The sequence below is a fragment of the Oncorhynchus gorbuscha genome, unplaced genomic scaffold (assembly GCF_021184085.1).
Source record: "Oncorhynchus gorbuscha isolate QuinsamMale2020 ecotype Even-year unplaced genomic scaffold, OgorEven_v1.0 Un_scaffold_11:::fragment_2:::debris, whole genome shotgun sequence".
In the NCBI taxonomy this organism is placed as follows: Eukaryota; Metazoa; Chordata; class Actinopteri; order Salmoniformes; family Salmonidae; genus Oncorhynchus; species Oncorhynchus gorbuscha.
In genome coordinates, this window is record NW_025744459.1 from 57,501 (window position 1) to 81,125 (window position 23,625).

General features: G+C 42.0%; 1 protein-coding gene across 1 annotated transcript in view; it reads right to left on the reverse strand.

Moving 5' to 3' along the window:
* The window catches only part of cfap77 (cilia and flagella associated protein 77), a 25,457-nt gene extending 1,832 nt beyond the window's left edge, over window positions 1-23,625 (reverse strand). The window contains exons 1-5 of the mRNA XM_046332234.1: window positions 23,611-23,625; window positions 22,988-23,087; window positions 19,811-20,054; window positions 683-788; window positions 183-284 (exon numbers count right to left, since the gene is read on the reverse strand). Coding sequence (XP_046188190.1) covers window positions 183-284; window positions 683-788; window positions 19,811-20,054; window positions 22,988-23,087; window positions 23,611-23,625 — 567 coding nt within the window. The remainder of the gene's footprint in view (window positions 1-182; window positions 285-682; window positions 789-19,810; window positions 20,055-22,987; window positions 23,088-23,610) is intronic.

Consider the following 23,625-nt stretch of genomic DNA (forward strand, 5'->3'; position numbering starts at 1 on the left):
TCACTGATTCCCTATGGACTGTGTGTAGAAATGCCTTCAGGAGACCAGGATACACCTCTCTCACTCACTCACACAGGCAAGCACGGTAATAGAACAACTACAATAATACTGGTTAGGTTGTCTAGGCTGGAGTGTTGGTGACCCTGTAGCTGTGCTGTGGTGTTACTGTACTGGGCTTTTACCTGCTGGAAGCGGGGAAGCTTCCACAGCGGGGTGGACTCGGGCACCGACCGACTCTTCCTCAACAGAGTTGTCCGTGTCTCCTGGATGCGGCCCAGCTTAGGCTGCAATGATAACCACGGCAGAAGAGAAATGGACATACATAGAACATATAAATACTTATTCTACCACCACTACAAGTACGACTTACTACTATTGCTTGTAATACCTTCTCCAAAACAGGTTATAAAAATAATATATATATATAACCCCTTCCTTGTGTGCCAGTCTTCAGGATTCAGAGTGCAGATGAGTTGGGCTCAATTCAGTTTTCAATAAAGTAAATGAAGGAAGTAAATAGACATTCAATTCATGAATGGAAAAATGCTCATAAGGAAGCAATATGCAATTTCAGAATCCACCCCATGAATTAAAAACGGAATTGACCCAAACCCTGGAGAACACTGCTCCTGGCTACCTTTAAACCAGCCTCCTTTCCTCTCCACTCATCCCCAAATCTCACCAAGTTGAGCTGCCTCTCCTCCAGGGCTCTCTCCTTGGCCTGCTGCTCCTCTAACCAGCGCTGGGCGTACTTGTGCTCCAGCAGCTCACAGATGGAAGTGGATGGCCTGAGACGACAAAACACAGGATTGACATTGACCTGACTGACTGTCCTAGGGGACCACTAGAAGAGGGATGTCTTTCTCTGAGGCAGCTGAAAAATGTGAATGTGGCTGCATCTGAAATTGCTTCCTACCAACTTGGCACAAACTGGTTGAATCAACATTGTTTCAATGTCATTTGTCAGCGTATTGTGACATGGAATTTACATGGAAAACACATTGGGTTTCAAAAAAGTAATCAGTGAAAACTGTTTTGAGGGTAAAATTTCAACCACAGTATTATGTCATCAAGGTAACCAAATATCAACAAAGACAAATCTTGTATAAAATGTTTAATTTGTACCTTTAACATCTTCAACGTTATATCCACTATGAGGAAAAAACAGGCTGTTCAGTACCTCCTACTGGAAAATTAATCTATCTACAGTTACCCTTTGGTTTCCCATAAAGGATTTGAACCAAGCCCAGTTTAGCTATATCTGTCACTGACTATAACCAATGTGCTATGGTGAGAACGATTGTTGAGAATGGATCTCGAATAAAAAAGGGAAATAGATTCATTATTGCTATCGAAGTCACGCCAGAGGGTAGGTTTAACAAAGCAAATTAAATATGCCCATACTTTATCACTCATATACTGTATAATCAATTATGCTATTTAGGCCTATATAGCATTTACAAACTCAACAGCTATTGTTTCAATTCAACCCAGAATATAAACAAAATAGACAATACAATAGGCCTAGGGTTTCAAGCTCCAGTTGATTTCAAATGTAATAACATGTAGTGATATTGAATTATGTGTTTAGTTGTCAACGCAACCTATTATAAGCATTTCAAGGAGATTCATCTTCTGTGTGGATTGTTTCATCTGTGTCACTGATTAGTCTCGCTTTAATTCCAGTATTTTTCTTTATTCCAAATTAATAAATACAATAAATAGCCTATTAATTATGTGTTGGATTCACGTCTCCAACTCGACCAAAAATAAAAGTTAAAGAATGGGCTGAGATGTAAATATCTCCTTTAAATGTTAATATTTAGTTGCATTGTCAACCAAACACAATTGGATATTACTTTTGTAGTACAGTAAATAGCCTAAAGTTAAGGCAATCTTTTTTAGAATATATGTACATAAATATATATTTTTTTACCCCCAATTTAGATCTTGTCTCATCACTGCAACTCCCCAAAGGGCTCGGGAGGCGAAGGTCGAGTCATGCGTCCTCCGAAACATTACTCGCCAAACTGCGCTTCTTAATAACACCCGCCTGCTTAAATCGGAAGCCAGCCGCTCCAATGTGCCGGAGGAAACACCTGACTACCGAGGTCAGCTTACATGCGCCCGGTCCACCACAAGGAGTCGCTAGAGCACAATGAGTCAAGTGAAGCCCCCCTGGCCAAACCCTCCCCTAACCCAGACGACGCTGGGCCAATTGTGCGTCACCCTATGGGACTCCCGATCACGGCCGGTAGTGATACCTTCTGGGATCGAACCCGGGTCATAAGTGATGCCTCTGGTACTGCAATGCAGTGCCTTAGGTGGCTGCGCCACTTGGGAGGTCCAAGTTAAAGCTATCTTACAAACTAGTGTAATATTCAACCTTAAAATGAGTAACACATCCACAGCCACATTTTGAGGCTACTGTAATTATACACATGTGCATCTTGCCCATAGGGGGCACAAGAGCACGTGCCCCCTCTGATTTTTCCTCTACATTTTTATTTTATTTACTAAACTTCATTTTTAATCCCAGGTTTTTCATAATTATTTTATAAAAATATCTGTTGGTTGTAATTTTGTGGAGGGGGCACACTGACTGGACAAGGCAGAGAGTTGAAGGGGCAGAGAGTTGAAGGGGTTGAGGTCAGTGCTCTGTGAAGGCCAGTCAAGTTTTTCCACACAGATCTCGATGAACCATTTCTGTATGGATCCTACTTTGTGCAGGGGACATTGTCATGCTGAACAGGAAAGCAACTTCCCCAAACTGTTGACACAAAGTTGGAAACAGACTGTTTTTACGCGCTACGTGCTTCAGCACTCGGTGGTCCCGTTCTGTAAGCTTGTGTGGCCTACCACTACGCAGCTGTGCCATTGTTGCTCCTAGACGTTTCCACATCACAATAACAGCACTTACAGTTGACCCGGGCAGTTTTAGCAGGGCAGAAATTTGACCAACTGACTTGTTGTAAAGGTGGCATCCTATGACGGTGCTACATTGAAAGTAGCTGAGCTCTTCAGTAAGGCCATTCTACTGCCAATCTACTGATTTTAAACACCTGTCTGCAACGGGTGTGCCTGAAATAGCCAAATTCACTCATTTGAAGGGGTGTCCACACACTATATAACCTCAGCAAAAAAAGTCCCTTTTTCAGGATCCTGTCTTTCAAAGATAATTCGTAAAAATCCACATAACTTCACAGATCTTCATTGTAAAGGGTTTAAACACTGTTTCCCATGCTTGTTCAATGAACCATAAACAATTAATGCACCTGTGGAAAGGTCTTTAAGACACCAACAGCTTAAAGACGTTAGGCAGTTATGGTCACAGTTATGAAAACTTAGGACACTAAAGAGGCCTTTCTACTGACTCTGAAAAACACAAACATTAAGATGCACATGGTCCCTACTCATCTGCGTGAACGTGCCTTAGGTATGCTGCAAGGAGGCATGAGGACTGCAGATGTGGCCAGGGCAATAAATTGCAATGTCCGTACTGTGAGACGCCTAAAACAGGGCTACAGGGAGACAGGACGGACAGCTGATCGTCCTCGCAGTGGCAGACCACGTGTAACAACACCTGCACAGGATCGGTACATCTGAACATCACACCTGCGGGACAGGTACAGGATGGCAACAACAACTGCCCGAGTTACACCAGGAATGCACAATCCCTACATCAGTGCTCAGACTGTCCGCAATAGGCTTAGAGAGGCTGGACTGAGGGCTTGTAGACCTGTTGTAAAGGCAGGTCCTCACTAGACATCACCGGTAACAACGTCTATGGGCACAAACCCACCGTCGCTGGACCAGACAGGACTGGCAAAAGTGCTCTTCACTGACGAGTCGCGGTTTTGTCTCACCAGGGGTGATGGTCGGATTCACGTTTATCGTCGAAGGAATGAGCGTTAAAGGCCTGTACTCTGGAGCGGGATCGATTTGGAGGTGGATGGTCCGTCATGGTCTGGGGCGGTGTGTCACAGCATCATCGGACTGAGCTTGTTGTCATTCCAGGCCATCTCAATGCTATGCGTTACAGGGAAGACATCCTCCTTCCTCATGTGGTACCCTTCCTGCAGGCTCATCCTGACATGACCCTCCAGCATGACAATTCCACCAGCCATACTGCTTGTTTTGTGTGTGATTTCCTGCAAGACAGGAATGTTCTACCATGGCCAGCAAAGAGCCTGGATCTCAATCCCATTGAGCACGTCTGAGACCTGTTGGATCGGAGGGTAAGGGCTAGGGCCATTCCCCCCCCCAGAAATGTCCGGGAACTTGCAGGTGCCTTGGTGGAAAAGTGGGGTAACATCTCGAGGCAAGAACTGTCAAATCTGGTGCAGTCCATGAGGAGAAGATGCACTGCAGTACTTAAGTATCTGGTGTGGCCACCAGCTGCATGACTGTTACTTTTGATTTTTGACCCCCCCCCCCCCCCCATTTGTTCAGGGACACATTATTCAATTTCTGTTAGTCACATGTCTGTGGAACTTGTTCAGTTTATGCCTCAGTTGTTGAATCTCGTTATGTTCATACAAATATTTACAGCTGTTAAGTTTGCTGAAAATAAACGCATTTGACAGTGATAGGACCTTTCTTTTTTTGTTGAGTTTATACAAAAGTATCTCCCAACCACAATTAGCTACCAAGACATTTCAAGCTATCAAAGTTAGAGTAGCTTGTCTAACAATCTTTGCTGGCATACCTGCTGGCAAGGTTGCTAGATTTTAGAAAAGCAAGCAATTATTAAATGTACTGAACAAGACTCTCATTCCTTTCAAATAATTTACCCAGATTTTAGCAGAGAAGCATATTTAGTTTCTTTAAAAAAATATCCACCAGTCAGGAGGATACAGACAGCTCGAGGTATGCTTGGATAGGCAGAAAAAAACTTTGTTTAAATGTAATCTGGCACCTTATGATAATGATATTTGTGTATTGCACTGAGCAAACATATAAACGCAACACATTCAAATATTTTACTGAGTTACAGTTCCTATAAGGAAATCAGTTTATCAATTTAAATAAATTCATTAGGGCCTGATCTATGGATTTCACATGACTGGGAATGCAGATATGCATCTGTTGGTCACAGATACCTTTTTTTTTAAAGGTAGGGGCGTGGATCAGAAAACCAGTCAGTAGTGTCACATCTCCATGCAGCGCGACACATCTCTATTGCATGTTGATTGTTGCCTGTGGAATGTTGTCCCACTCCTCTTCAATGGCTGTGCGAAGTTGCTGGATATTGGCTGTAACTGGAACAAGCTGTCGTACGCGTCAATCCAGAGCATCCCAAACATGCTCAATGTGTGACATGTCTGGTGAGTATGCAGGCCATGAAACTGGGACATTTTCAGCGTCCAGGAATTGTGTACAGACCCTTATGACATTGGGCCGTGTATTATCATGCTGAAACACGAGGTGATGGCACGACGATGGACCTCAGGATCTCCCCCTCTAAGACCATACATTTATTCTGATGTAATAATATAAAGCATGCATGTTCAAGACACAGCAGCATTCATAGGTTGTCGCAGGCATAGCTGCAGGAAGTAGGGGTGCTGAGGGTGCTGCAGCATTCCCTGACCCCCTCCACCCATAAAATGTGTAAACTTGCCCATTATTACTCCTATATTTGCAGAGAAAAACTCAGCAAAAACTCTTCAGCAAGCCCCCCCACCTTTGTTTTTCCATTGGAATTTTGTTGTGCTTTTAGATGGTTGAATGTATACTGATAACAGATTGGAAATTCAACTTTTGGATGTCTTTTTGAGTGGGTGAATATAGTTTGGAATCTCATTGATCAACCAAATACCAAATATTATCCAATAATTGATGTTGAAATAATCTGATGTGCACAGTGGGTATTCTCTAAATAGTGCACTACTTTTGAACAAGGCCCAAATGGGTGCCATATGGGACGCAGAACCTATTACCATGGAGGAGGATCCGAGGAACTCTCCCACCATTATCTCGCTCTCGCTCTGTGATGTGTGCAATACGGAGGTAATATGAGTGATTGGGAAGTCTCAATTAACACCTGCCTTGGCACTGGTAACCTGCAGGCCCCTCCCCTCCAGCTCCATCCCCCGTGGTGACTTTTATTGCTTCGTTAGTGTACGCCACATGCCCCTGCACTCATCCCCTCTCCACGAGGCCCTAATAAAGTTGGACACGGGTGCTACAGGAGCCCCGCTACAAGCAGCCTGGTCTGGGGAAGAGGAGAGAGTATTGGTCCCTGCCCGTCCTGTCTGCCTGAATCTGAGCTTTCCTCTTTTCTATCATGGCGGAAATAAGACCACCTAGAACGGAGTGTAAGCATTCCTTCTCCAATTTCACAAGTGTGAGTAAAGAGTAATTCACAAGTGTAGAGTGACTGTTATAGGATGTTATGTCCTCCTTCAGAATACATAGCTCTAGGACTGTGTGTGTTATCATCAGAATCAGTGTGTTGTCATATGCATGGGTGAAGGGGGGCTTCAGTAGTAGGATCCTAACTCATGCACACTAGAGTTCACCTTGGCATTTGGTGGATAGGGTGTGGGGACAAACAAGTCCCCAGGGAACCATGATTTTATCTGTCATGGTTACCCCCTCCCTCCCCATGACCCTGCCTCAGCCCCCTCACACAGGCCCAAGCATCAAGATAGAAGAAGATAACCTTCCCCTGACACCAAGAGGGGAAAAAGAGATAGGGATGGGGAAATACTCGGAGTAGGAGAGAAACTGCACACCAGTATTGCAACACTCAGAAGTATTATGGCTAGGAAACAAAACATGAAGCTGACATCGGCCAGGATTCATTCAAAGGCCCGTTGCAGCGCTGCGCACTGCACTACCAGCGATGTACCTATTAAAGATAATTTCCTTGACATTCGCAGAGATCACATTCATGGTAAATGCTTGATGTCAGCCAATCGTAAATTACCTTTAAAAGTGAAGGGCAATGCACTTGAACTGAATATCAGCCTTATTTGTTGAGCAAAAGAGTGCTAAAGTTCCAAACACACAGCCTTCTGTTGTCATCCAGAGTCACATTTGTTTAGTCTGCTTCGAGTTTTCTTTTTTGCCATGGAAAATTGAGTTTTGTGGTATCAACGTATACTACAATTAGGATGTGATGTGAGATCCCTTGTCACATGATGGTGGAGGCAAAGATCTCAATGAATAGATTTTCTTTCTCACATAGTCCCTCTACCACTCCATGCCCTCCCACTCCTTTCCATTCCCAGCCTCCGCTCTCAGCCAGTAGCTATTGTCTTGTGAGAGCCAGCAGGATCAGACAATAGCAATTAACACGTCCACTTCCATAATGTCTTTCTTAAACCAATTCCAAATATCAAAATGTACAGTGAAAGAATGTGTGTGGATGATGGGCTTTATATTTCTATAATTTGTCTCCAGACCCATGTCAGCATTGAGTATGAGTTTATTTTTACAGGGACAGTCCACATTAATCAACGCTTTAGCCAGCCGGCTAATTTTCAACTGCAGTCCCTGGGCTGGTTATTGAAAACAATTACAATATAGACAATCATTGAGCAGTGAGCACACACATAGCAACATAGGACAAGAAAGACGTAGCAACATAGAACAAAAAGCAACATTGCAATGCTTTTCAAAGTACTGACTAAATACTGACTGAATGCTTCATTGTACTGACTGTGAATGCTCCATAGTACTAACTGAATGCTTTATAGTACTGGTGGTGAATGCTTCATAGCAGGAATGTAGTGCTGCTGAAGTGTGGAGGAGCGACGCTCGCTCATTTTTTCAATTTGAGAATACATGGACCTGGTAAAAATATTTCTGAAATTAATTCTGATAGATTCTCAAATTATATTTAATTACCACTAAAATTCCATGAAAATGATAGAATGACCAACTAAATAAATATGTAGGCTACAGCAGCCTATAGGAAGGTAAAATGGTGGTTTCTTCTCTCTCTGGCGGATAAATAATCGTAACATTTAAAACTATATAAATATAAAAATAAGACTCATAAATATAAAAAAGTAGTAACAAAGACTAATAGAAACAAATGTGTTGATTTGGCACACGAGCATCAATACATTACCCATCCCCCAACACTGTCAACCAAGAGTCAAGACTAAACCAATTCACCTTGGTGGTGTGCAGACTGGTTTTATATTATTCTTAACGATTTCGCACAAACCAGAAAAAAATGTTACTATATTGTAGCAGGCTCAAGGGTGCGGGGTTTCCACGTCACCAAGTTCAATAACCAAACACGCACAGGGAGCACAACTAGAATGGAAATGGGGGAATTTATTAGGGATATTTGCACACGAGGGGATCCAGCAACCAGTTCACAACTGGCAATCGTGCAGATAATTCTCCCGCTTCTCACACTCTCCATAACACGCGTTTCCCTCTGTCCAGCCCGCTTCCTCTTTTATCCCTGAGCGCTTAAAGATCCACCGGCTTGCCTCGTAGGGGCAGGAAGACCATGTAAGGCTCGGGGGTGGAGCCAGCGGGCTGCACCCCCGAGCATTTTATCCCCCCCAGCTCCCTAGAGCATCCCTCCTGGAGAGGGTATCCGCATTTCCATGGGCTGCACCTGATCTGTGGACGACAGAGAAATCAAAGGGCTGTAAGGATAGGAACCAGCGAGTGATCCGGGCGTTACTGTCCTTATTCCGTGACATCCAAACCAGTGGTTTGAGTCTCCAGCACCCACTTGATCACAAGACATTCTTTCTCCATAGTGGAATATCTTTGTTCCTCGGCAACAGTTTCCGACTAATGTATACAACTGGGTGTTCCTCACCTTCTTGTAGCTGTTATAGGACGGGCACCCACCCGTTTCAGACGCATCGGTCTGTACCAGCAGTGGTTTGGAGTAGTCCGGCGTCACCAGCACGGGTCCAGAACACAGGGCTCCCTTTAGGCCCTGGATGGCTTTCCCAGTCTCCTCTGTCCACGTCACCTGGGTGGGCAGACAGCTCCTGGTCAGATCTGTCAGGGGGCTGGCTAGGGAGGGGGATAAATCTCTGGTAGTAACTAGTCAACCCCATAAACGTGAGGGCGTGTGGCCAGTCCCGAATTGCCTCCACTTTCTTCACCTGGGTTTTACACATCCCCTCCCGCCCGCCCCCTGTAAGGCCTGCAATACCACGCTCACCTGGTTTAGATGGGTCTCCCACTCGCTCCCATGGATTACATTGAGAGGTAGGCCGCCGCTTACTCGCGATGGGGACGGAGAACCCAGTCCATCAACGTCTGGAAAGTGGGCAGGGCCCATGCAACCCAAAGGGCAGCTTCCTGTTGTGGGACAGCCCATCAGGGGTGGCAAAAGCAGTTTTCTCCCTAACCTCGTGAGCTAAGGGTGCCTGTCAATAACCCTTCGCCAGGTCGAGCGTGCTGATAAATCGGGCGGTCCCTAGCCGTTCTATTAGTTAATTAAGTTGGGGCATGGTGTAGGCGAACTTTGAGAGTTCATTTAACTTTCTAAAATCATTACAAAAGTGAATAGTGCCGTCTGGTTTCTGCACCATCACTATGGGGCTACACCACTCACTCTTCAATGATTCCAGCTTACAACATCGTTGGAGAAAGCTGAGGGCTCAGCCTTCTGTGGTTGTCCTCTGTGCAGGACCTCCAAAGCCACCTGTTGACCTTCCACCAGTTCCACTAGCTGATCCTCTTTCTGCTGGTTAATTTGGCTTGCATTCTCTTTAGCTTAGAACGGGAGAGAGTGTAGAAATTGATCTATGACCACTTTCTCGATGGGCGTGATCGTCAGTGGTTCAGCAGTTAGCCAGCTCTTGGCCAGCCTAATCACATCATGCATTTGTGGTCAGGGGGGGGGGGCTGTGTCATCATACACTCAATCATAAAATCTTTGCGCCCTGCTAATCAGGGTGAACCATACCGGCGCAGGATTTACTTTTCCAGCCCCTTGTAATGCGTCGCCTGGTCAGCAGTCAGATCCTGATAGATATTTTGTGCCGTGCTTGACAGGAAGGGTGATAGCAGGCTGGCCCATCGCTCATGGGGCCATTTCTCCCTAGCCTCCGTCCTCTCGAAGGCTTGGAGCTAAACCTCGATGTTGTCAGCCCCTGTCAGTTTCAGTATAAACATACTGGGTTTTGGGACGAGGCATTGCTGCACCTGCATGGGCAGCTGTCAGCTGGCTGAGTTCAGCCAAGAGCGGTCTACTGATGCTGTTCCTCCAGCAGCACCCAATGCATAGCTTGTTGCATTATGTTCGCCTCCACCAGATGTTTCACCAATGCTTCCATTATGCTCCGTGTCTGTTTAGTTATTGAGCTTGGTTTGCTATGCCCGTATTCTCCACCACATGTAGTAGGGGCAAGGGTGTGGGGTTTCCACAATAACCAAACACGGGTAATCGTACAGATAATTCACACGCTCCATAACACGCATTTCCATCTCGGTCCTCTCCCTTTTTGTGCAGTCCGCTTCCTCTTTTATCTCAAAGCACTCAATGGCTTAATTATCCATCAGCTTGCCTCGTTGGGGCAGGAAGTCCATATAAGGCTTGGGGGTGGAGCCAGCAGGCTGCAAGATATCTTCCTTCAATCACCACTCCCCTCACCTCTCCTTGCTATCTGCAAAAATATATTCACAGTATTATGAATGATTTGTGGTTTATTTAGTAGCATTTCGTAGTGTGACTGATTTTACTAATTGCATTAGTACTGTACAAAGTTAGAGGTGCGCTATTTGATAGATTCTCCCACTCCCCGTACCTCAGGCTTCCAGTGGGGGGACCTGAGGTCAACCTACCTCCGCCCCCCTCTCCATCTCATACTTCTGAGTGGGAGACGTTCCCAGGCAGTAGCCTGCCTAGCTCACAAACTAGAATCAGGGCGCCCACTCCGACAAGATTAATTGACCCACAGTCCCACACTGTGACATGATATCGTTGACGTGACGTGCAAATGAGAAATGGGCAATAGAAAACCGATCATGCAAATGTCAGCATTCTGACTTTTTTTGTGCAGGCGCCCTTGGCAGATTCCCATGTCGCCTATACCTAAATCCGCCACTGCATCGAAGGCTTGACCACTTTGAGTGGGCCAAACCAGTAGAACTCCCCCTCTTGTGTATCAGAACCCAGAATGATATGTGATCACATGGTGACGGGCGCTCAAATTGCTTAAAATTGCTCTCATCATCTAGATCTGTTGCCTACGCCTAATAGTCCTACTCATCACTTATTATTATTACAAATAGAAGATTCTCTCTTCTCAAATATGGTGCCGTTTAGCAAACTTAGATAAAAGCTGAATCGATCTCTCGCAAGGTCATATAATTGTATTTTACATAACAGAACCGAAAATAATAGCATATACTGTCAATGTAACACCAAAAACACCACATTTCTTATCTGAAGAGTACAATTTTTTTTCTCAAACTCAACAGCGCGCGCACCAGGAGGCAGGAAAGGCTTATAGTTTGTTAACACCATCCGCTTTAATTCTCTCATGAAACAATAATTCAAGAAGATATAAATGCATATTCCCATGTAACTGATTGATTATCATTTACTATTTTGAAATTAGGTAGGCCTATGCCTAACTTGGTGTTTCAGTGTATTAATAATATTTTTTCTTGAGACAATACGTGTGGGCATAAGCAGACGTTGCAATTGGAGGATGGATGTTATGCATAGCCCTATTCTACACCTGTCGGTACAACATTTACATTACATTTAAGTCATTTAGCAGACGCTCTTATCCAGAGCGACTTACAAATTGGTGCATTCACCTTATGACATCCAGTGGAACAGTCACTTTACAATAGTGCGTCTAAATCTTAAAGGGGGGTGAGAAGGATTACTTATCCTATCCTAGGTATTCCTACAAAACTTTGAATTAGAAATTATGACGTCCTAAAAAATAAATTACGCTACACCAATGCTTCATAGTACTGACTGAATTCTTCATAGTACTGACTGTGAATTCTTCATAGTACTGACTGTGAATTCTTCATAGTACTGACTGTGAATTCTTCATAGTACTGACTGTGAATTCTTCATAGTACTGACTGTGAATTCTTCATAGTACTGACTGTGAATTCTTCATAGTACTGACTGTGAATTCTTCATAGTACTGACTGTGAATTCTTCATAGTACTGACTGAGTTTCGTAGTACTGACTGTGAATCCTTCATATTGACTGAATGCTTCATAGTACTTATTATGAATGCTTCATAGGTCTGACTGAGTGTTTCGTAGTACTGACTGTGAATGCTTCATAGTGCTGATTGTGAATCCTTCATATTGACTGAATGCTTCATAGTACTGACTGTGAATGCTTCATAGTACTTATTGTGAATGTAAGATGTGTAAACGTATGTTTTTCGTTTCACATTGATTGTGAGAATTAAGCCATAAGTTTCTAGACTGGTAAAACTGAAAGTTTTTTTTACATTCTGAAAACAGAAATTACAAGTTTGCCTGTTCTGGGAGGGTTTATTTTTAGGTTGCTGGGAGGTTCTGAGAATTTTTACTCTGGTCTCTTAATTTTTTTTAATGCTCCGCAGAATGGAAATTATAGGTTATTTGCAGTGGTGGACAAAGTACTAAATTCTCAAACTTGAGTAAAAGTAAAGACACCTTAATAGAAAATTACTTACAGTTGAAATTGGAAGTTTACAAAATTGGCAAGTCGGCTTGTGCATGACACAAGTAATTTATCCAACAATTGTTTAGACAGAATATTTCATTTATAATTCACTGTATCACAATTCCAGAGGTTCAGAAGTACACTAACTTGAATGTACTTTAACGGCTTAGAAAATTGCAGAAAATTATGTCATGGCTTTAGAAGCTTCTGATAGGCTGATTGAAATCATTTGAGTCAATTGGAGGTGTACCTGTGGATGTATTTCAAGGCCTACCTTCAAACTCTGTGCCTCTTTGCTTGACATCATGGAAAAATCAAAAGAAATCGGCCAAGACCTACGATAAAAATGGTGGACCTCCACAAATCTGGTTCATCCTTGTGAGCAATTTCCAAAGGCCTGAAGGTACCACGTTCATCTGTATAAACAATAGTACGCACGTATAAACATCATGGGACCACGCAGCCATCATACCCCTCAGGAAGGAGACGCATTCTGCCACCGCTCCAAAACCACCATAAAAAAGCCAGACTGCACATGGGGACGAATATTGTACTTTTTGGAGAAATGTCCTCTAGTCTGATGAAACAAAAGTATAACTGTTTGGCCATAATGACCATTGTTATGTTTGAAGGAAAAAGGGGGAGGCTTGCAAGCCGAAGAACACCATCCCAACCGTGAAGCACGGGGGTGGCAGCATCATGTTGTGGTGCACTTCACAAAATAGATGGCATCATGAGGCAGGAAAATGATAAGCATATATTGAAGCAACATCAAGACATCAGTCAAGAAGTTAAAACTTGGTCGCAAATGGGTCTTCCAAATGGACAATGACCCCAAGCATACTTCCAAGGTTGTGGCAAAATGGCATAAGGACAACAAAGTCAAGGTATTGGAGTGGCCATCACAAAGCCCTGACCTCAATCCTATAGAAAATTTGTGGGCAGAACTGAAAAAAAGTGTGACAAGGAGGCCTACAAACCTGACTCAGTTACACCAGCTCTGTCAGGAGGAATGGGTCAAAATTCACCCAACTTATTGTGGGAAGCTTGTGGAAGGCTACCCGAAATGTTTGACCCAAGTTAAACAATATAAAGGCAATGCTACACTCAATTAGTATTTGGTATGTAAACTTCTAACCCACTGGGAATGTGATGAAAGAAATACAAGCTGAGAGAAATCATTCTCTCTATTATTATTCTGACATTTCACATTCTTAAAATAAAGTAGTGATCCTAACTGGATTAAATGTCAGGAATTGTGAAAAATTGAGTTGAAATAGTTTTGGCTAAGGTGTATGTAAACTTCCGACTTCAAATGTATGTAGGACTTGCATCCTTGGCACAATAAAGTTATTATATTCTACTCTATCCATAGGCTTCATTAATACCATTCAGACTTGAAGTTGATGCAACAACTATGAGGTTGAGGTTCATAGATTGGTATGAATATTAGATTTTAAGGTCCATACACAGATCGGCTACATACTGTAGCTAGCTACACATCCATAGGCATACAGTTATTTTTATCCTCCACTACACAATAAGCAAGTAAATAGTTAGCTATGTTAGTTCAGCTGCATTGCAAGGCAAGCTTACATAATTGTACATTCAATTTGCATGAAATGCTTTAGCTAGCTTGTAAATTTTTTGCTTCACTCGTTATGACGTTATAAGACTTACATTTGCTTCCGTCGTCCTGTTTTGTGAGCCATCTTTGCTGAAGAAAGTTACCAAGTACGGGTGGCTCGCATCAAATTTGTCAATGGAACCACTCAATATGATTGGTCATATAAAAACCTTGGGTCCCAAATGCATAATGAGTGCTCTAATTCCCCCTTGTGGTGGTATGGAGCAATGAAGCTGTAAGCTCGCAACTTTTAAAGGTGGAATCACTGCATGTATTCACCCCCTTTACTATGAAGCCCCTAAATAAGTTATGGTGCAACCAATTACCTTCAGAAGTCACATAATTAGTTAGATTGCACACAGGTAGACTTTATTTAAGTGTCACATGATCTGTCACATGATCTCAGTATATATACACCTGTTCTGAAAGGCCCCAGAGTCTGCAACACCACTAAGCAAGGGGCATCACCAAGCAAGCGGCACCATGAAGACCAAGGAGCTCTCCAAACAGGTCAGGGACAAAGTTGTGGAGAAGTACAGATCAGGGTTGGGTTATAAAAAAATATCCGAAACTTTGAACATCCCATGAAGCACGGAATCCACGCGAGTAGAACACGGTGTGCATTTCGTTGTTTGCCGCACGTTCCGATTAAAACAGAAAATAACACAGAGAAATGGTTTGAAATGAATGACATAAGTAAAACCACCCTAATTTGTGCATGGAAGTGACATTTTTGTACAAATAGGATTAGCTTAGCACTAGATGCTACAGCTAACAAAGGGAAAACAGCATTTTATTTTTCCTGTGTCACGTTGAAATTCCTCTGCCTTGCGTCGCGCCCTTTGTAATTTCAGGATTTCAGCTTTATGCGATCAGTGTTCAGTGTTCACCTGGTGGTGAAGAATCGTCAGTACATTTCTTGGAAAAAGAATTAGGTGAAACCCGAACGTGGATCACGTTCAAAAAGTGGGTACTTAGGATATCCAGCCAATCAATTGATTGGATATTGATGTCTCATTCAATTTCACTGAAATTGCCAGATTTACCTTTTCAGGTGGATATTTTAAATAATATCCAAATTGATTGGTTTTCTACAATGTTACATTCCTGTGGTACTTTGCAGCTTCCAGGAAACCTACCAGGGTAAACCACTAGAGGGGGACCGCAACGGTGATCACCAACCGGACATACACTGCCCATCCTTGTGGTGGACTGCTATGTTTTCAGAGAGCCTACCAAGTTCAACCACAAGAGGGGGACTGCAACGATGATTTACAAACAGGATATCACGTGGTCATTATTTTAATGTTGATTTGTAACTTGGAGGATAATCACAAGATCCAAACCACTGGGGGGGGGGGGCTGTCATGACGTGGCCCTTTCTGGGTATAGATCATGGCTTCTCACTCTCTCCTACACCCAGGTTCTGTTATCTCAGGTCATAAATTCCTAGCAGAGACTCTCTCACCCTTTTCATGCAGTATGGAGAGTGAGAGAGTTTCACAGTAGAACAAAGGAACTCCAGCCAAATTCTACTACATTCCAAAATTTGAGAATGGAACAATATCCATATTTTGGAGAATGTGTAAACAGTCGGTGGAGAAACCAGCTACGACCCGGTCCGTTTTGTTTCATGTTTGTGACCTCATGAAATGCAATACAGCCACATTACCCTAACTCTGTTTATACAGGTGCCTCCGTTGTATAAAATGAATGAGTAAAAATGAAACTATTTGTGAAATTATGTAACCATTTAAAAGTTTAACTAAGTCAATTGTCCGCCCCCGTGAGCACAGACATGATCAGGCATCATAGAACTGCCTTTTCAACTGTTATGAATAAAATCCCCTCCTGAATAAAATCCCCTCCTGAGGAAATCCTCTGTGTCAGCTGAGGTGGCACAGGTTTGAGTACCAGGACTAAGCAAACCCACAGCGTGAGCTGTGATTGTGAATAGTTATTGAATTCCTAACCATACCACATAAATATTCTGCGGTTGGTGTTTTTTGTAATGATTTAAGGGACCATTGTGCTGTTGTTAGAAATACTAAGGTTCGTAAGACAAACCCATGTTTTATTCGTAAGAGAAATTTGAAGAGTTTTAATGAGCAGGCTTTCTTTCATGATTTGTTTTTATGATGGTGTTGTCCAAATAGTAAACAAACATATGCCCCATTCTGCAGGTTCAGGGTTAAAGGGCGGGATAATTCATGGTTTTCTTCTGAGCTGTTTTGTATTATTCACAACCATAATCTAGCCTGGGCTAAAGTAAGGAAATAATAATCTGATGCTGATTGGCTTATTTTTAGGCAGTACGAAACAAATGTTATTTTCTTCTCAGGAAGGCCAAGTATGAATATTTTATGTCTGTTACCACTGATAACCTGAATGACCCTATAAAGTTTTGGAAGGCTTTGTCTGGTAACAGTAATGTTAATGAATTACCGTCATGTGTTTTGAAGGACTCTGTTGCTGTATATGACAAAATTGAAATGCTGAATTGTTTCAATGAGCACTTTGTATCATCTGGTAGGCTGTTTGATTCAGTGTTCTCTGTCTCTGTACAACTCTGTGTGGATGAACCAGTGAGAGCTGGTCAAACTTTTAGCTTTTTGCCATTCTCAGTGCAGGCCCTGAAATCCTTAGATCAGAGAAAGCCTGCAGGTCCTGATCTTTTGGATCCCTGCTTTTTAAATCTGGCAGCTGATTTCATAGCTGAACCACTTACATATCTGTTCAATCTAACCCTGGAATGTAATGAAATTCCAAAGATCTGGAAATCAGCATTTGTCCTACCACTTTTAAAAGGGGGGAGATCCAACTCTTTTAAATAATTATAGGCAATCTCAAAGCTGTCACCCCTGGTGAAAATACTTGACACCCTTGTGAGTGAACAGCTAAAAGAGTTTATTTACTAACTATATTTTATTAATGTACCAATCAGGCTTCAGGAAGAAGCATAGTACCTCTGCGCCATCGTCTTGGAACGCCTTACAAAATACTTTAAAAATGGAAGAACTTGTCCCGATTTGGTATTTTTAAATCACTGATGAATGATCTTGAGACTGATTCCCTGACCTGTCAATGTTTTTAATTAGCTGTTTTTGATTTTGCTATAGTTTTTACTAGATTACTTGTAGTTTTTCATGATGTTTGTCTGTAATTTTTGTAAGACTTGGTGCTGCCTATCTTGGCCAGGACGCTCTTGAAAAATATATTTTAAATCTCAATGAGCCCCTCCTGGTTAAATAAAGGTTAAATAAATCAAATGGAGCATTGGCTACATGGCTGGAAATAGTTCAACTCTGAGACTATCGATCCCTACAGGATAAGAGCAAATCTTAGATCATTTCTAGCTGCAGACTAGTTAGTATGTAACCTGGGATGCGGATACCAACAACTGCCGAAACACCTATTCTATGAGAACATTTCTGAATGGAATTCTGAAGTAGATATTCCAACCACAAAAGACTTTGATCTTCAGAGAAATAGAGAGAGCGAAAGAGATGCGGATGAACTGACTCTCCAGCAGACAGACTGACGAATCTAACAGAGATCATGACGACCCCTGGGCGTAAATATACAATGCTCAAAAAAAAAGGGAACACTTAAACAACACAAGGCATTGATGCTAGGGACTGGCCCGCCCATTCCTCAGACCTGAATCCAATTGAGCACATTTTTTTATTTTTTATTTTACCTTTTATTTAACCAGTTGAGAACAAATTCTTATTTTCAATGACGGCCTAGTGGGTTAACTGCCTTGTTCAGGTGCAGAATGACATATTTGAACCTTGTCAGCTCAGGGGTTTGAACTTGCAACCTTCCGGTTACTAGACCAACACTCTAACCACTAGGCTACCCTGCCGGCCCACATCTGGGACATCATGTCTCGCTCCATCCACCAACGCCACGTTGCACCACAGACTGTCCAGAAGTTGGTGGATGCTTTAGTCCAGGTCTGGGAGGAGATCCCTCCATCAGCCACCTCATCAGGAGCATGCCCATGCGTTGTAGGGAGGTCATACAGGCATGTGGAAGCCACACACACTACTGAGCCTCATTTTGACTTGTTTTAAGGATATTACATCAAAGTTGGATCAGCCTGTAGTGTGGTTTTCCACTTTAATTTTGAGTGTGACTCCAAATCCAGACCTCCATGGGTTGATTTAATTTGATTTCCATTGATCATTTTTGTGTGATTTTGTTGTCAGCACATTCAACTATGTAAAGAAAAAAGTATTTAATAAGAATATTTAATTCATTCAGATCTAGGATGTGTTATTTTAGTGTTCCCGTAATTTTTTTGAGCAGTGTATATTGATTGCAATTATTCCAGAATGAGTGAGCGTTCATGTGCAAAGGATTAGCATTTCAATTAATATAGTTGTCAACTGTGTGTATAGTGATCCCTTTTGTCCTTCCCGCTCTCGCTCATTCCACACCCACTTCCCTTTGTCCACCAAGCCGTCATATGGGCTTAGCCCACTAGGGAATCTTCCCTATCATTTGTTTGTAACAGATCTGCTGTTTGTTTGTTTGTGTATTTCTGTGATTAGTTAGTTAGTAAATAAATTATTAAGACAATGATTCATAGCAAAGGCTGGGTTCAATGCAGATAACCAACAATTTACTAACGTTTGGAATGAGACTGACGTGAGGTAAAGGATAATTCATTAATAAGAAGACACATTTACCAGATATTTAAATATCTGAAGAGTTATATTAAGAAAATTATAACTTTGTAATCTGAAGATTTTCCTTGGTGCCCCGACTTCCTAATTAATTACAGTTACATGATTAGTTTAATCACGTAATAATAATTACAGAAAATTGATTTGATAAAATAACAGTCTTCACTTTTAATGATGCCAAAGACACAACATTGCAGTTGAAAACAACTGGATTAGCCATTTATCAATTACTCGTATCTATGTGTGTTCGGATTTTTCCTTATGAACACACAGAGCAGATCCTCATCTAGGGAATTAAGCTAAATAAATGCTGGCACCTATTCATGTTGCTCTGGTTGTGATTTCATTATTTCAATGGGATCTCTTGCTTGAGATCTATTAATAACATATCCACTGCTGCTGTGAATTCAAACATTTGTTCCCTTGAGAGGAGACAGACACGTATAAAGCTTTGGTGGAGAGATATCTGTACGCTACAGAGCACAGCGTGCACATTCTATACAAGTTGTGCCGTTGTGCATAATAGCTACAAATTGATTTGTTAGCTAAGTGGAGGCGTCGGCTGGCTATCCAGCTCACATTAAGGAGTGCAATGGCAAATTCACCTCTTGTCAAAATGAAAACAGTGTAGAGAAGATTTACTGCTATATCTCAATGAAAATGGATAGAACATGTTAGCAAATTGGCCATCCACAGTATTATAGTCCTAGTTTCCTTCCATTCATGTTGTGATGCCCTGTTCCAGTATGAGAGAAGTTGAGTCTGAAATTACATTATTGCTTTTACCTATCTAGTGCACTAGATAGGGAATCGGGTGTCATTTTTAACACAACCCCACATCAGATCAAATAAAGTGGGACACTCACTGTGTCGAGATGCCAAAGGTAGTGTCAGGGGGGATGCGAGGGGGCACAGGGACACGGAAGCCCCTTCTGGCAAGGGAGGCTTGTCTCCTGTCGTGGGTGGCGCGGTACTGATAATGCTCCTTGGCAGTCACCAGGCCAGACTTCACCCCCTCGCAGTTCAGAGCCACAAAGTCCTTCCCAGGCCTCCTGGAGTGGCCTCTACTGCCACTGGTGGGTAGGGACTGTGTGTGCCAGTTGGACAAGGCTGGGAGAGTAGGGCATAACACAACGGCAGAGAGTGAGTTCAGGGCCTGTATTCACAGTGTCTCCTCTAACACGCAATTACTATTTATTTTTATCTAATATATTGTTATTATTTGTATTTATTTGTTTACTTCTGTTTTTCTTTCTGTATATAATCAAGTTGACAAAACCAAATAAGAAAGATTCACCCCCAATATTTTCCCCATATATACTTCAAACAGTTACTTCCCCCCTAAAAACAAATGTCAAATTTGTTATTAAAAGATCTTAATGCAGCCATTTTTTAAAATCTCAATATCAAATAGTTTCTGGGTAACAATTACGTATCTTACGGTGATTCTTAATTAAAATGGTAAAAATACACAAAAGTTGATTTCTCATGCAAGAATTTTGCTAGGACTGTCTGGGAGTGGTCTGAGTTGTGAGGGTAATAAGGAAAATTATTGGCAGAGACGTTTAGAGTTCTGGTCTATTAACCAATTTATACTACAAAGTCCATCCCACCAAAACAGGCTGAAATGTCAGGCAGGCTTTTCGAACAGCACTTACACTAAAAGGGCATTATGATAATAAATGATAAAACCTCATAGTTTGGAAATACACAGTACAGTGCATTCAGAAAGTATTCAGACCCCTTGACTTTTTCCACATTTTGTTACGTTGGCCTTATTCTAAAAAAAATATATAATCATTTCATCTGATTAATCTACACACGATACCCCATAATGACAAAGCAAAAACAGGTTTTTAGAAATGTTAGCAAATTTATTAAAAATAAAAACTGATATGACATTTAGAATAAGGCCGTAACGTAACACACACACCCTTATCAACTCATCCAAGACAAATTCCCTACGGATGTCTTTGAAATGGAAATCAAATTGAACTATTTTACAGGTACAAAGCATACCCAGCTAGCACATAACATTCTGAGAACCATATATTTATTGGAGCTTGGTGAGAGTGTAGTGGTCCTATGGTTATTTTGCATAAAACCTTCCCACAACTTTCTGGGAATAGTGCAGGATAGTTGCTCGGCTTTGGAACATTCTCAGCACATTCAAGGAACTTCACAAAAAAAAAAAAGTTCTTATTTCATAACTTTAACAAAGTTTCCTAAAAGTTCAAACATGGTTACATTTACATTTTTGTTAATGTTCTCCAACTGTTTTGACATTGGGAATGTTCTCAAATAGTTTAGAGAGCATTAAGAAACGTTCTTTGGGAATTTCAGTACTTCAGCATAACGTTTCTTACAGGTTTCGTCATGGTTATATTTAAAGTCATGTTCTCAAATTGTTTTGCGAACGTTAAGACAAAACTCTCTATCCTCTATCTTGTTAAGTGTGTTCAGGGATTTTGGCCATACATACAATTGACCACACCTGATCTTAATGAGTGCTTGTTTCTTTTGAAATGGGCTGTTTGAATATACTAAAATTAACAGCTTTGTGTGCGTAAAATAAACATGACATGCTAGCTGGAGCTGGTATGTATGGATACTGGTGTCACAGGGGACTAATTCCATGGATAGAGAACAGATCATCATAGGTTCTCACTGATGCTGTGTCACAATAAAAAATACATGTGTTTGCATGATTAATGCCTAAGGAAATCAATTTTCATGTGTCCTATCTGTGCATGGAGTTCCAAAAAGTTGACCCAAAATAAGCAAGCAGTGAAATTAAAAGACTTATTTAAAACCTCACAGTAAAACTTTCTCAGAACCTCCCTGCAACTTCAAAATAAACGCTCCCAGAACAGGTGATATTTTCACTTCTTTTCTCAGAACGTTGGCTTCGATCCCACAACCAATGGAAATCCAAAAACATATGTTCACACAACTTTAAAGGAACCAAATGTGCCAGCTGGGCGGTGTCTACACAGCTACAACTATGCAAAGATAGATCAATCGCTCACGTACAGTAGATAATGTCTTTCCTGAAATATTTATAGCTGTGTAAAGAGTTGGAACAAGGCTGTTCTTTGTGAAGCAGCTCATTGCAACACCAATTTCCATCAGAGGGGTTTTGATTAGTTGCGAGACGGTGACATCTCCATATGGCGCTTGACTCCCTCTCTCAGTCATCTCTGTCTCGGTGACAATATGGAGGTGTGTTCCCCAGGTGTCGTTACCACCGTCGCTGACAGTGAGCCTTTGTTATCCTTGTCACAATTATTGAAATTCACACTTTTTTTTATGCCATTTTTAAAAGAGCGCTCTCTGTCTAGTGGGTAGTGACAGATCTAAGGGGGGGGGGTATTTGAGAGAGTTGAGTGTTTAAACACTTAGAGCGGCTCACGATTGACAGTCGAGACGTTTCCACTGGGTGTGAGTGGCGAGGGCCTGGAGGGGGGTTCAAGGGTTGGTTTGGTGGGGGTTCAGGAGAGAGTTTGACATTCCCCGGCGTCTGTCCGCTGACGGAAGAGCATCATTATCATTCTCCAGCTAGAGAAGGACGAGGAGGACATGCACAGTTTAGCTGGTGAAAAGAGTAAGAGTGACAGGGAGGGCCGGCTGCCTGAGGGGACGCTTTCTCATCCAAACACACTGTGACATCAGGGCTGACGGTACTGGGGACACGTGGGTTGTATCCCAAATGGCACCCTATTCCCTAAGTAATGAAATAGTTGGCCATATGACACTGCTATGGCCGTCACAATCCAGCCCTCTCCAGTGCAGCCAGCGTGTGTGTGCCTGAATAATATCCAAGATTGTTTGTACCATGTGCTGTGGAGTTTTTATTTTTTTTATTGTGGGCTGTGGAGGGGTTCCACACACCTATCAATGCTAAGTCTGGGGTTAAAGAAAATAATGGACCACAAGGGATGCAAAGGAGGATTCATAGTAATAGAAATTATTTTGTCACCCCCAATGTGTAGATTAACACCCAATTGAGTGATGCAGGATGGCCACTTTGCACACCCCCCTACCTTCTAAGACTCCTCCGTCCTGGATGGTCGCAACAGTTCCGTACACAAAATCAGGTCCAAGACATGTCAACCCTTTAGACTTGGTCTTCCCAAGCGCTGGCTGTAGGTAACAGACAGAAAAACAGGACAGTATTCACCTTCAAGCTAGAATCATTGGTTGCTACATTCATTTTTGGATTGATAAATTAATGGTATATATCAATGAATTATTGAAGAATATAACTTATAAATGTCTCATGAGTTTGTACATCTGCTGTACCCCATCAGAAACCAAAGTATAAGCTGGTTTTACTCCAGTTTGTAAACAATGTAAAAGAAAACCAACACGGTATAGCCTCAAAACATAGAATTAGGAATTAGAATAGGATCTCTATGGTTAAAGCTCTATTTCGATACCTTGGATGGTTAGTCCATCCATAGCTCTGTCTATTAATGTGAGAGTGGTGACATTTCCACACATTTTGCTATAAGGCTGAGAGAAAATGTTGCTCTTTTAAAGCTAATTCCCTACAATCCAACACATATTTCCATGGGTCCGAGAGAAAAATGTGCAGTTTGATAGTTAATCATTTTACATTTACATTTTAGTCATTTAGAAGACGTTCTTATCCAGATCAACTTACAGTTAGAGCATCCAT